Source organism: Caloenas nicobarica, chromosome Z (assembly GCF_036013445.1).
Source record: "Caloenas nicobarica isolate bCalNic1 chromosome Z, bCalNic1.hap1, whole genome shotgun sequence".
NCBI classification, from domain to species: domain Eukaryota; kingdom Metazoa; phylum Chordata; class Aves; order Columbiformes; family Columbidae; genus Caloenas; species Caloenas nicobarica.
The window spans coordinates 88593673-88607471 of record NC_088284.1 but is presented as its reverse complement, the minus strand read 5'-3'; the positions used below and the strand labels follow the sequence as shown (position 1 = coordinate 88607471).

Below are 13799 nucleotides of genomic sequence, written 5' to 3'. Positions count from 1 at the left end.
CTTTTGAACTGTGTATAGTAAAAATCAATGCGTGGAGGTCACATAGTAAGATTTGTTACATAGTAGGAAGATTAGCATAACTTTCTAAAAACACATAGGAAACATTGCAGTGATGTTTACTTTGCAAGAGACTCCAATTGATTTAAGGAGAAAATTGTTCCATGAAATATTAATTCATGGTTGATGGTGTGGTAGCAGGCTGATGTAAAGACCTTTGCCATCATTCCAGCTGCAAACAGCCTAAATCACTAGTATTGATTGCTGACCAAAATAAGTATATCTTTGCTATTTTTTCAATATGAACTGGTTTAGCAGATTACTTTAAAATGCTTTTACTGGAATTCTTCTTAGCTTATTTGCTGCCTTCCCATGTGGACTGTGTATTTGTTTGTTAGTTTATCTTATCTGTATTTGGAGTAGTAGGCCAAGAAAAATACACCAAGAGAGGATGTTTTATGAGAACTTCTGAGGGGTTTATGATGCTTAGAAGAGAAAAAAGTGGCTTAAAAAATATTTGGGTGTTCTGTGGCCGTTCCATTAGGAATAAAGCTGAGGTGTGTTCTTGGTGGGGTTATATTATTAAAGAATAAATAAAGCATACACCCCACCATCATGTACTAATAATCTGTCAAGGAAACTTCTTCTGCAGTTCAGCTGAGAGAACTTGCTTAAAATAGGAAGGCAAAGCTTTTGTTCCCCTGAATCAACTGGTTTTGTGGTTTGTTTTGGGTTGGTGGTGTGGGTTTTCTTGTTGGTCGATGGGTTTGGTTTGGGTTTGCTTGTGGGTTTTTTGTGTTTTTTTTTCCCCTTGGAACCTTTGGTCTGATATTTCAGGTCAAATGACCCCTATTTTTTAAGAAGTCATTAGGGCTGGTGTCTGAGATTGCCTATAAGCAGTGAGTGCAGGCTTATTTCACAATTTGTTAGCTAATGACATATAGACACAGCAACCTTTCTCATTTAATTAAGTTTTGGATATACTCACATCACTATAATTTTCAAGGTGGGGCTTACTCAGATAATCTAACAATCATGAATTTTACTGTAGCGCTGTCGTATAAATTGACTCAGTGATACAGCAAAGATCTTGTGATAGCAGAAGCTAAATTAGCTTTATTTTCTACCTATAAATGTGAGTTGTGTGCCTTGTCAGAATTTTCTGTGAAAGCCAAATTCAGGTCATTCTGATATGCTTTTAATTCTAAAGAGATGGATTTTAAAAAGCATGCACATTTCTCCAGTGGCCAGCTGTGAGTTTGATATATAAGGCTCATCTCCAGTTCCAGTTTTCTGAGTGGTTTTTGTTTTGTTTTGGTTTTTTTAATCTTCCCCACAAAAACTGTGAATTTTGGGGACTTCACTATATGGTAGTGAAAAGAAATTTTGGGGTTGAGAGGGTAAAAATAGTGTCATCTGTGGAGTTAATGTGCATTCAGGAATGAACTGTTTCTGGCTAATTTATCTTTTTGACACTAGTGACTTGAAAAATTCACTGAGACATTTCACATATTACATAGTTTGCATCTTTGTTATCCCTTCATGTCTTTGAAAGCTGACACCAAAAAGGATCTTATTTCAAACTGGGAATCACTTTTCCTTTATTGTTTTCTAGGGCATTTCCAACTGCTTCCAGTTTATTCATTCAATGTATCTTCCTACTGGATACAAGGCTGCAGGGAACACATTTGTGGTTGTCAATACATAGGTTTTGTTCAGTAGCTTGAGAGTTGCCTCTGTTGCTGTTGTAGGACAAACACTTGAGTCCTAGAGCTCCTGCCTGAATCTTTTACTCCAGCCTAGCAAGCAGCTTCTGGTGTGAGATCCTTTTATATAGACAAAAATTTACTGTAGCTGTGTTTTTGACTCTTCCCAGAGAAAAGAAACATTCTGATAATGACAAGCTCCATTTGTTACTTTGTCTAGCAGAGCCACTGTAGCAATGTTAAAATAGAAAACTTTAGTTAATTCATGGTAGCCTTCCAAGATGCAGAACCCTTTCTTGTGCTACTGCATTTTTACTCTGTATATGGACGGAGCCACTTTACAAAGCTTTGTGACTCAGTTTATTGCACATAAAGAGCTATATAATAGAGGAAATGGCGCAGTATGTCCTAACACCCATATTGAGTTACAAGTACAGAACCAAGCCATTAAAATATTGTGCAGAAGGCCACCAAGTAGATTCGCAAAGCAGTGAAGTAGCATGACAGCAAGGTGGTGCTATACTCAAAAGACAAATACCCTTTAAAAATAGAAAAAAAAGAGATAAGTGTATATGCAGAGATCTTTCTCAAATCTCGAGACTCAGTGTGTTCCAGGATGTAATTTTGTCTTGATTGGACATGATCTCGTGTGCTGTAAAGCTGCTAGACGAGCCCGCTCCCCTTAAGCTAACGCAGCCGGCAGTCCCGCCTGGCGCGGAAGGGGCGGAGCTGCCGGCGCTGCGGCGGAGCTGGGCGGGCGGCGGCCGCTGCTGGAGCCGCTGGAGCTGCCGCGGGGGCCCCGAAACGTGCGTGTTGCGTTCCCTGCTCGCTCTCGGGGTGTTCGTGGCCTGTCTGTGCTCAAGAGGCGCGGCAGGACGTGGGGCGGTAGAGCGATTCCCGGCGAGGGTTGTGCGAGGGGTAGTGTTGCGTCTCTAAAGGAGGAGTAGCTTCGTCTGCGTGAAACGTGCAGCTGCTGTGCGAGGTTCTGTGGGCACTGACTACAACTGCTTTCCTGTATCAGCCTTTAACACTTGAAGCTTCAACAGGCCTGCCTCAAACTTCTCGTGAATTTAAATATTGTTGTCAGTATTCTATAGATAGCAGCTGAGTGTCATACCACAGGCTAACTCAGCAGAAAATGAGCTGACCAGAGCTCTCAGGTTGCTCAAGACAGCAATAGTGTTCTCTGGAAACAGTTCTCTCCCATGTTCTTTGACTTGCAATCAGTTGTGCTCTCTTTTCTTCCATACAGGAATACGGGCCTATTCCTTTTTTCCAAGTTTCAAAAGCATTTTGAAGCTATAGCCTTCAGAGTGCGCTGGGCATTTCAACATCTCCGTTCTCTTACCGTGGCTTCTGCTGAAGCCAAAGCAGCAATAAACCTGTTTCAAAGACATTAAAAACAATGTTGAGTTGTCTCTTCGAGCCCTAGGCCTTGGAGCTGGTTAGGTCAAAATATATTATTCTCACTGCTTTGTGTACTTACTGCCATGAGTAAAAATTGCCAATCTGATAAATGACTTCCCTCAAGAGAGAAGACTGAACTTTTTTAGCTTGTTTTCTGTTAATTTGTGTTCCTATCAGGGCAAAGAAGCATTCTTTCATGAAAATGAAAGCACACAGAACAGCTGCTTACAGCTGAAATTTATCTGTATATTCTACCAAAGAGCTACAAGTAAATAAGTTCATTAAAATTGTTTTGTTCACAAGCAGAAAAACAATCTAAAATTATCAAATGATTCGTTCTAAATAACTCTGGCTGCCTGTGAAATATGGTGACAGATGATATTAACAGGCTGTGGAAAGCTGGTTCCATACTTTACAAACTGGCATATTTTGTGCTTGAATTAGCTCCAAAGAGTGCGGCTCCACTGACTGAGAGATAGGGATCGTACGTTTCCTAAAATAAAAACGAGAGAAGGAGGGTAGTTTTGTGGAAATCATTAAGATATTATATAAACTTTTGTTTGTTTGTTTGTTTTGTATAGGTGTGATAGCAGGTTGGAGTGTTCAGAAGTGCACTCCTAAATGTGTATTAAATCAGGGAAGGTCGCGGGTTTATTTCATGTAGCAAACCTGAAGGCCCATGTATTCATGTTTAACACTGAGATGTTTGCTATCCCCTGTGACAGCACTTGGGAATCTCCTTATTCCCTCTTTGTCCTGTGTTGTTTCTGTGTTACGATAGCTTTTTTTACAACATATAGATACTTAGAGGAAAGTAAGAAGGTTCTGTATTTTGTTATTTAGGGGAAGCAATCATTCAGCCTTATGTTTGCAAAAGATGTCCTTCTAGGACTTCTTTGTATCTCAGGCTCTCTAAATCAACTTCTAAACATAAGGAGTGCAAAGTGAGATCCTAAATGGTGTAATGTAAACCTTGATCGTTGTTTAACTTCTGGTTTGTTATATCTCTCTTTAGATAAGAAAAAGGAGAGGCAATTTCAATAGGCCTGTCATCTGTGTTGTTATATAAGTAAATAGAAATACAATATGAATTGCGAAGTGTAGTTCCTAGCCTGGCTTGTCAGAAGGTAAGGCAGCTGTTTTTCTTCCTTTGGAAAGCTCCTTCAGTGCCTTTGCAGAACTCTGTACCTGGGCACTGAGGAGAGTTCTTGGTTATGGAGCTTCACAGCACCTCTAACCTCTGCATGCCACTGGACTTCGTTCTCGGGGAGAAGAATACCTCCACACAAATTGCGCAGGTGTACAGAGATTAAACACTTAGCATTTCTGGTTTTGGGTCAGTATGGTCACTTCTGAATCTGAGAGGTCTTCCAAGATTTGGGCTGTTGTTTGAATGATAGATGTCTTGCATATCACAAATGACAGACTCTCATATATTACACCTCCGAAGTATCTGGGGTTTCATGGCAACTCATGATGAGAAACATGCTTCTTCTCCAAGGCCTTGTCTAAATATGCACAAGTCATAGTAACACAGATTGGAAGATGACTTTCAAGGATGAACAGGAATGTAAAGTATTATACATTAAAATGAGACATAAAATGTCAATTTCAGTCTATATAATTACTCCTTTGCCTTTTGGGGTTATTTTAGCTTTATACTAATAAGAATTTGCACCCTAGAGACAGCCTGTATTAGACAATGTCTGAATTATAACTTCAGAAAAACACAGTTACCATTAGTATGGGAGGTTGGTATAGCTTAAATAGAATCCAATTCTCAAACAAAATGACAATCAAGTAAAGTTAAACATGATGCCAGAGATGGGCATTTACTTTTAAATGTGTATTTTGTAATGTGTACTTTACCCTCTTGCAGGTACACAAATAGGCAGTAAGAAGAATGCAACCAATCACAGAGCACAGGATGGGTATCTATTTTCTTCTGCTAATTGTAGGGTTTTGCTGGGCACAGTACAACCCTAACGCTCTCTCTGGGAGGACGTCTATCGTACATCTCTTTGAATGGCGCTGGGCCGATATTGCTCTTGAGTGTGAACGCTATTTAGCTCCTAATGGATTTGGAGGAGTTCAGGTATGTCTGTTCCTATCAGTAGGTAGTAAAATTGCTACATAGATGATGATTTGTTTTCCAGAGAAAATGTTCCATTTACGAAAGGACAGGTACTGAGAAAGAAAAATAGAAATTGGTAATGGAAGTGGTAAATGATGACAGATATATTCTTCAGCCATCATCGTGTAAGCCTGAATTTATTTCATTGCTCCAAAGTGCATGTTTCATGCTCTGTGCTATTGCATTTAGATGAATTAGAATTGCGTATCACTGACTAAATCTTTATTTTACTGCTGTGAAGAGTAGCCTACGTTTATCTGCTCGATTTTATTTAAATCAAGGGAAGCTCTTAAGAACTAGATAAACATAAAATGAAACTATGAATTAAAAAAAAAGGGACTCCCAAAGAGAATACCAAAGTATGAAGGTTTTAAATAAATATAAAAGGCTGCTAATTGCATTCACCCATACTGGCAGGTTTCTCTCTGTAAAGCTTAGTGTCAGAGTATGCCATTAGGAGACGCTTCTTTGCAGGAACCTGGGGTGAGCAGGCAGAAATGAAAGGAACCCAGGTTCTGGTGCAGATGTGTGGATGTGAGTCTGCTCTGTTTGAACAACAGACACGTTCCTGTGGAACCAGTAGTGTCAGATGGGTGGGGTGGTACGCCTGGAGAGCAGTCAGCTATTAAACTATTTCAGTTTGTTTGTCAGATTGCTTGGGAAAAATTGGTGAGAGAAGTCTGCCTGTCTCTTGTAGCTCAGGAGTTTGCAAATTGACCTGAGTGAGAACTTTCCCATAATTTTCAAATAATATATCTTTTCTTTGCAACCTTCTTTCCAGGCACACAGGCCTGAATGATTTTTAGACTGATTTCTCAGACTATGGTATATGCCTGGATATCTTTTCAATCCATGCTGTGACAGGGTCATGGAAGGGAAGATTTTTCAGATGCAGACTTGCTGAGCTGGTCACAAAGGCCTGGCAGCTACGTAGGCTGCAGCTCGGGCATCTTTGTGAGAAGTGGTGGGATCAGGTCATTATGTCCAGAGACTTAGAGGTAGCAGCAAAAGCTTGTTGCCTGAAAAATATCCTTGAAAGAGTCTATAAAAGGAAGAGGTATAGCTTATCTGGAAACGGTGGCAAGTCGGATCAGTTTTAAAGGCAGGACATTATGTCAGTTGTTCTGCTGTCAGTTCCTTCCTGGTTCTGGGCTACCTCTATGGTCCTTCAGATTTCAGACCCTTCTTTTGATCTTTGAGGCTGCATTCACAAAGATAATTAGGATGCTATGTCCATGAACATAATTTTCATAGTATGTTTCTACCTGCTGAAGTTCCAGGCCCAAGTCTTTTATTTCCAGCCCACTACAGTGTAGGCAGAGGATACAGAGGATCTACATGGGTTAGGTATTGTGAGCATCTTCCATTAAAGGGACCAGATTTTCTATTTTTATATTCTTTCTCTAACAACACTGGATGAACAAATAAACTATTACCAGTATCTTGTTACCAAGAGAGTCCATCTTATTCACAGATTTCACCTCCAAATGAAAATGTTATCATTACTGACCCCTGGCAACCATGGTGGGAAAGATACCAGCCCGTCAGCTACAAACTCTGCACACGATCTGGAAATGAAACTGAATTTAGAGATATGGTGACCAGGTGCAACAATGTTGGAGTAAGTGCTCTGAAAACCTTCTGGTGTGAGCAATGCAAGGATATAGACAACCATTAATTTAGAAGGGAAGACATGGTAGCACTGGCACGAAGATGAGGATTTTTTCTGCCTGTCAAAATAGAACATGTTATATCACCATTGCTATCACAGAATCACAGAATGTTAGGGATTGGAAGGGACCTCGAAAGATCATCTAGTCCAATCCCCCTGCCGGAGCAGGAACACCTAGGTGAGGTTACACAGGAAGGCGTCCAGGCGGGTTTTGAATGTCTCCAGAGAAGGAGAATCCACAACCTCCCTGGGCAGCCTGTTCCAGTGTTCCGTCACCCTCACTATTGCTATATGTTAATAAAAGGGAAATATTTAAAATAAAATGTTGGGGGAAGCAAGCAAGCAGAAGTAAGGGAATAAGGCAAGAGGTAAGAGAGAAAGAATGTTAATTAGTGGTGGCATGGGAAGTAGCTTTCTCAAATTGAAATGTGAATACTGTTCTCTAGGTACATGTATATGTGGATGCAGTAATCAACCATATGTGTGGAGCTAATGCTGGTGCTGGCAACCATGCTACTTGTAGAAGCTATTTCAATGCAAAGACTGAAGATTTTCCAGCTGTGCCATATTCTGCCTTGGACTTTAATGATGGTAAATGTAAATCTAGAAGTGGAGACATTGAGAATTATCAGGATGTATTTCAGGTAAACCTTGAAATATAACTATATTTCTCATGTACATCCATTCCTGGGCTGTGGTTTCTTTGCCCTTTACTATCAGATATTTTTTAAAAAACAAAGCAAAACAAAAACCTTCATGGAAAAACTATCCAAATTGATACTAGAAGTTAGTGTTGCTATCAGGAACAACACTTCTTAAAGGTATAACTCTACTTCAGCCAATGGTTCCATTTCAGATTTAGACAAATGTGCTTAGGTACTTTATAAACACAGTTTTAAAGCTCATAAAATCTGTTTAGGGATTATCTTGTGGTTTGAGGTTTTGGTGGTGGTGGTGGGATTTTTGTTTGATTTGTTTTGTTTGGGGTTTTGTTTGTTTGGTTTTGTTTGTTTTTTAAATAAGAGGAGTTATTTGCCTTTTATTGTAATTTGGAAGTTTTCTTTGGTCTCAATTTCAGAAGAGAGAGACTAGGATTTCATAAAGAAAAAAAGCAAGGCTAAAAATCTTGAAAATCAACCTTCTGTTTAGAGATTTCTCTTCCTAGTAGTCTATCTGTTCGTCTGTATCAGATTATGAGGTCAGGAATTTGAAAGTACCACAGAATGAAAAATTATTTTATAAAGAGAAATACCTATCTTTCTTGAATAATGTGTTATGCCTTTCAAATTCATTTGATATTTCCTGAATCTAAGTTGAGGGGAGAGGTGGTTTGGAGAAATGGCCATGAAAACCCATGGTAAGAGTTATTAAACCAACCAACCAAACAGTTCAATATATACAGTGTGTATTTAAAGTACTCATTTGAGGAAAGTCAATGCCCATCATTTTGTATTTACAAGAAACAAAAGCAAAAAGAGAACAGAAAACAAGAGTTTACTGTTTTGTAAGGCTATAATAACTGAGGTTTTTAAAAGATTTAGAAATGTAATTTCTAGAAATCTTTCCTACATCAGAGAAGAAATGAGTGCACTTAAAATAGTGATGAATCTGTTCCCTAATACACTGGAGTAAAAATAATTTACGATATTTTTGCAATATACTTGAATTAAAATGCTAATTGTAGATTTAAGGGTTTGACTCTGTTATAATCCTTCAGCACCTACAGCTGTGTAAGCTGGGTTAATGCAGACTTCTTAGTGCTCCTTCTGTGTGAATAACTGTCCAAGGCAAAGATATGCATGTGAACAGTGGCTAGTGAAGGTTTTATTTTGGCATTGTAAAGTAGGTAATAAAATTCAAAATGTATGTAGAACACTACATTCGGTTTATTAGATGAGAAATGTTTAATTCCAGAATTTTTATATAGGTTCGAAACTGCCGCTTGGTTAGCCTTCTTGATCTGGCCCTGGAGAAGGATTATGTACGCTCAAAAGTTGCCGAGTACCTGAACTACCTCATTGATATTGGCGTAGCAGGCTTCCGAATTGATGCTGCCAAGCATATGTGGCCTGGAGATGTGAAGGCGATTTTAGAAAAGCTGAAAGACCTAAATACTAAATGGTTTTCTGCAGGAACTAAACCTGTCATTTACCAAGAGGTATTTTTTTTCTTTTTTTTTTTTTTTTTTTTAAATGGACTTTACAAACACATTTCTTGCAGGCAGAGTGTGTTGACAGTCCCACACTGGAAGCCATGCTTTGCTTGAGCTGGGCCCAGGTAGCTTTCAGGCTCAAGATCTATAGAAATCAACACTGAGATTTAATAACCCTATTTACAAATATCTGAACTGTCCACAAATGGTAATTGATATGCAAAATGTCCCAGTTGTTTTGGACCTTCTGGAAGTAGGTAACCTGGAAGTTTCGCTTGAGATGAAATTTACGGCATTGAAGTTAGTATAAAAATTTTATTGGTTTAAAAATAGATTTCACTCCCTGAATTTTAAATTCTGGATAATGAATTGCAACAGAAAATATAAATCGCGATTACAGTCTGAAACTTTGATTTCCAATGGCATAACCACTCTTACTTAACATTCCAAATTTGTGGTTTATGTTTGAATAACAAATCCTAACAAGACCTAAGAAGCAGGTAATTATTGGCTTCAGTCAGCAGCAGCTAAAGTTTCCAGACACGTTTTATTAAATCAGTATGTTGCCTGCAAGTTCTAGGGCAAATATTGAAACATTCTTTAGCTGCATGGTGAAATGAGGTTGCCCATGTTCTGGAAGCAGAGATATTGGTGACTAGACTAAATATAAAGTTGGTACAGCCCAAGCTTTAATTATGTGGTTATGATCAAATAAGGTGAGGAGATTTAGGACAGAGATGGAAAACAAATTCACAGTTAGGGTGAAAGAAAATAAAAAAATAGTTTTAAATACAATTTTGCAAATAACCCGAATAATATACTTAGCTCAAGTAGTGCCTGTTCCTTAAAAAAACTGTCTAGAGCAATGCCTTTTACTTGTTTGGTTTTTTTAAGTAGAAGGGAATACTTTATCTTTCCTGTACCAGGTAATTGACCTGGGCGGAGAGCCGATCAAAGGCAGTGAGTACTTTGGAAACGGCCGAGTGACAGAATTCAAATACGGTGCAAAACTGGGGACAGTGATCCGCAAGTGGGACGGAGAAAAGATGGCCTACTTAAAGTAAGGATGAACATCCCGTGACTTTTTGGGGAATATGCTGTGTGCTCCAGTTGACAGGGTAGCTTCAAGTCCTTGTGTTTTTGGCTAGGAACTGGGGAGAAGGCTGGGGCTTTGTGCCTTCTGACAGAGCCCTGGTCTTTGTGGATAATCACGACAACCAGCGTGGGCACGGTGCCGGCGGAGCTTCCATTCTAACCTTCTGGGATGCCAGGTAAGGCTTGCTCTTGTCTGGGTGATGCTTCTTCCTTTTGCTTGTTTGACTATCTGTTCTCTGGCGCGGTTTCTCCTTCCATACCTCATGACTTTTTTTTTTTTCATTGTCTAAGAACAGGCTTTATAAAATGGCAGTTGGTTTCATGCTTGCTCATCCGTATGGGTTCACACGTGTGATGTCAAGTTATCGCTGGTCAAGATCTTTCCAAAATGGACGGGTAAGCTTGTGATGTCGAAGATACATTTGTGGTGAATAAGGATCAGAACAGTGCCAGGGAAGCTGTCCAGTGCATTCAAATTTGTTAAGCGATTTCTCTGCCCCACGTTGGATCTAGCAGGTGGAAGTTTGTTGCTCCATCTAGCTTTTCTCTAGAGACAGGCTCTCTGTATTTTTAGGATGAAGTTTTAAACTTCTCTTTTCGATCACAGGACGTCAATGACTGGATTGGACCCCCAAGCTACTCAGATGGATCCACAAAGCCTGTTACGATCAATGCAGACACTACCTGTGGCAACGACTGGGTTTGCGAACATCGCTGGCATCAAATAAGGTAGGAGACGGTGGAGGCAAAAGAAGTAAAGGCAGTTGCTTTTGCTTGGTGTTGCTGGTGGCTTTAGAGCTCTTGCGGCCACAGTGACAGGCGTTCCTTGTGTTTTCAGGAACATGGTTATCTTCCGTAACGTGGTGGACGGTGAGCCTTTCTCCAACTGGTGGGACAACGACAGCAATCAAGTAGCGTTTGGCCGTGGTAGTAAAGGCTTCATAGTTTTCAACAATGATGACTGGTAAGTAATAGAGGAACAAATTATAATACTTGTAGTTAGCACAGAAGGCTTTTAAAGTTTTGTGAACTCCAAGACATCTTTGTAACAGATGCTTTCTCTGTCTTGATTGTTGGCAGTTTAAATTTAGGGTTATCCATCCTAACAGGAGCACTCTTCGCAGTCCAAGGTTAGGCCTTGTGCTGTGCTCTTGCTGTGTCCCAGTTCCAGAATTGGCTGTGTCACTGAAGAGCATGGGCAGCCAGCAACAGCTGAACTTACAGGCATGAGGGAACTTAGCAGCTTGGGGATATGGTTGAAAAGTGACCATTTTAAAAACTGTCTGGCAATTTTGTGTTCAAGAGTGAGATGATTTAATAGAATGTGAGTTTGTCAGATCTGTAATAATTAAAAGTAGCCTGGGGTCATGAGCAACTTGAAGTATGTAGTGGCTCACAGTTAACTGTCTTCCAGCCTACTGTGCTGTCTACCACAACAGTTTCTTTTGGACACCCTTCAAAGATGTGAGAGGAGTTTTATTTGGGCTGACAGTTTTTTAGACTGTTTCGGTATATTCTTCTAGAGCACTGTGATGTCAGGAATACAGTATTTGCATGGAATCTGGCACTTCTCAAGTACCTTTAAGCTCCTTAAAAAAACCCAGGTTACTAACTGACATTTCAGAGAACTGGTTATGCGATAATCTAAAAAAAGCTATCTGGGGTTTGGTGGGAAAAAAGGAAAATTTCACTAGAGCACAATTTGAAGTTCTGGAGTTGAAGTCCTAAAGTTCCTGGAGAGTGAGAACACCTAAGCTTCCTGTCATTGCTGGTAAATGCTTAAATAGTACTATATTTATTTATTTATGTAATTATTTTTCTTAACTGTAAAGAAGTGTAATTCTGTGTGATTAGAACCAAATTCCTTTAAGTTTCCATAACATGAAAGAGCTCACATGAGAAATTATTTTTACTAGTGTGTGTTGAGCAGCCTTACAAGGCCTGAGCACAACATGAACCTTTGTTTCTCTAGGCTTCTCACTCAGTAGCGCTAGACTATTGTCATTTTGTGGGAGAATAGATTTTGGAGTGTTCCAGAGAAGTGCTGCAGAATAGTAATTCCAGAATTACCTAATGTCCGAGAAGGTTTCTAATATGAGTTGCAAAGCATTTGAGAGTCCAAATAATCCTTATTGCATTTCAATATTTTCCAAAGGTCTTTGAATGTAACTCTGCAGACTGGCCTGCCTGCTGGCACTTACTGCGATGTCATTTCTGGCCAAAAGAAAGGTGACTACTGTACAGCAGTTGAAGTTCATGTTGCTGCTGATGGCATGGCTAATTTCCTGATTAGTAGTGAGAATGAAGACCCATTCGTGGCAATTCATGTTGATGCTAAATTGTAACTACATCTGTTGTGCACATGTTGTTTCTTCTCTCTTTTTTTGCTAATGGCATACACGGTGGTCTGATTGTCTTGGCTCTCCAGCACTGAATGAACTGTGACAGAGCAAAGTGTATTAGCCTACATTAATGAAATACTGAGTAGCTGCTATACAGAGACAGGAGCTAGTGCCGCTAGTGCAGATCTGAAACAGGCAGTACACACCTGTTTGCCTTTGTAATTGTACTTTATTCGGTTAAAGTAATAATAAATAAACCATGAAAGGAGAAAATGTAACTTACTTAATTTTAAATTTTGCTGCTCTATGCATAAGTGGAAATGTGGTTCTCTCTATTTGGAAGCTGGACTGGGAATTAACAGCATGTCCAAAGATCAAGAGAAGACACCTTTGTGCTGAACCATGGTGGAATTCAAGATGATGCCAAATTATAACTCAGTTGAAAATCTGTTTTTTCTGTTCATCTGTACATCTACTATTTCCCCTATATGTAATTCCCTGGTATTGAAGCATGAGTAATTCTCTGTATTTAGTGAATAATAAATGGCAATCAAATTGAAGAGTAATGCTTTTTCCCCTCATGAACTAGATTTTAAATTAGTCACATCATAACTACTGGCAAAGCAGTGATAGGTTTTAAAGCAATGCAGCACTGCATTTCCCCGATCGCAGAAACATGGGAGAAAATAAAATAGATAAAAAGAATCCAAATTAACACCTGGGTGAGTTGAAATGTAGTATTTCCAAAGGCAATACTTACACATCTGTATCCCAGAGCAGCCACATTGAGTGCAGCACCTACAAGAGCTGCCTACACACACAGTTTATCTGATTCTTGTGACAAACCAAGGTGTACTTCTGAAGGCCGTTTCTCTCCTGTGGCAGAGAGTGCACAGGTGTTGGGGTGTATATTGGCTCTTGATGTACCCAAGGGCTCGAAGCACCTGGCAAGGCCATGATGCTATGGGAGGAAAGGCCAGGTAGTGTGCCTGGCCCATAGGCTCGATCCGCCATCTGTCTCCCTCTCTCACTGTGGCAAGCACCGCCTTGCTGAGTGCAGGGGCCTGCTGCCAAAACACAGTCCCTGGATCTGCTCACTGGAGCGGTGTCAAAGATTGGGAGGCCCATGTGGCTGGATGTTAATAGCCGTTATAACCATGTCACTTGCCCCCAGGATCAGGACAGTGCAACCTCTCCTGCCCCTCTGATGCAGACCGGCTCCACTTGTCTGTGCAAACTGGGGTGGCAGAGGGATGGATTCGCATCCATGTTGTGCTGGAACATTCCTCAAATC

General features: G+C 40.0%; 1 protein-coding gene across 1 annotated transcript; it reads left to right on the top strand.

Moving 5' to 3' along the window:
- Window positions 1-2423: 2423 nt before the first annotated feature.
- On the top strand, window positions 2424-13061 carry LOC136001343 (pancreatic alpha-amylase-like). Its single transcript, XM_065655559.1, has 11 exons — window positions 2424-2509; window positions 4990-5205; window positions 6719-6865; window positions 7363-7560; window positions 8844-9074; window positions 9995-10128; window positions 10217-10339; window positions 10460-10559; window positions 10771-10892; window positions 11002-11127; window positions 12319-13061. The coding sequence occupies exons 2-11, from the start codon at window positions 5014-5016 to the stop codon at window positions 12506-12508; spliced, it is 1563 nt and encodes a 520-aa protein (XP_065511631.1). The 5' UTR covers window positions 2424-2509; window positions 4990-5013; the 3' UTR covers window positions 12509-13061.
- Window positions 13062-13799: the final 738 nt, after the last annotated feature.

Coding starts and splice junctions, on each gene's coding strand:
- LOC136001343 (XM_065655559.1), top strand. CDS start 5,014: ATGCAACCAATCACAGAGCACAGGATGGGTATCTATTTTCTTCTGCTA. Junction 5,206..6,718: donor ATGGATTTGGAGGAGTTCAG/GTATGTCTGTTC, acceptor TCTTATTCACAG/ATTTCACCTCCAAATGAAAA. Junction 11,128..12,318: donor GTTTTCAACAATGATGACTG/GTAAGTAATAGA, acceptor TATTTTCCAAAG/GTCTTTGAATGTAACTCTGC.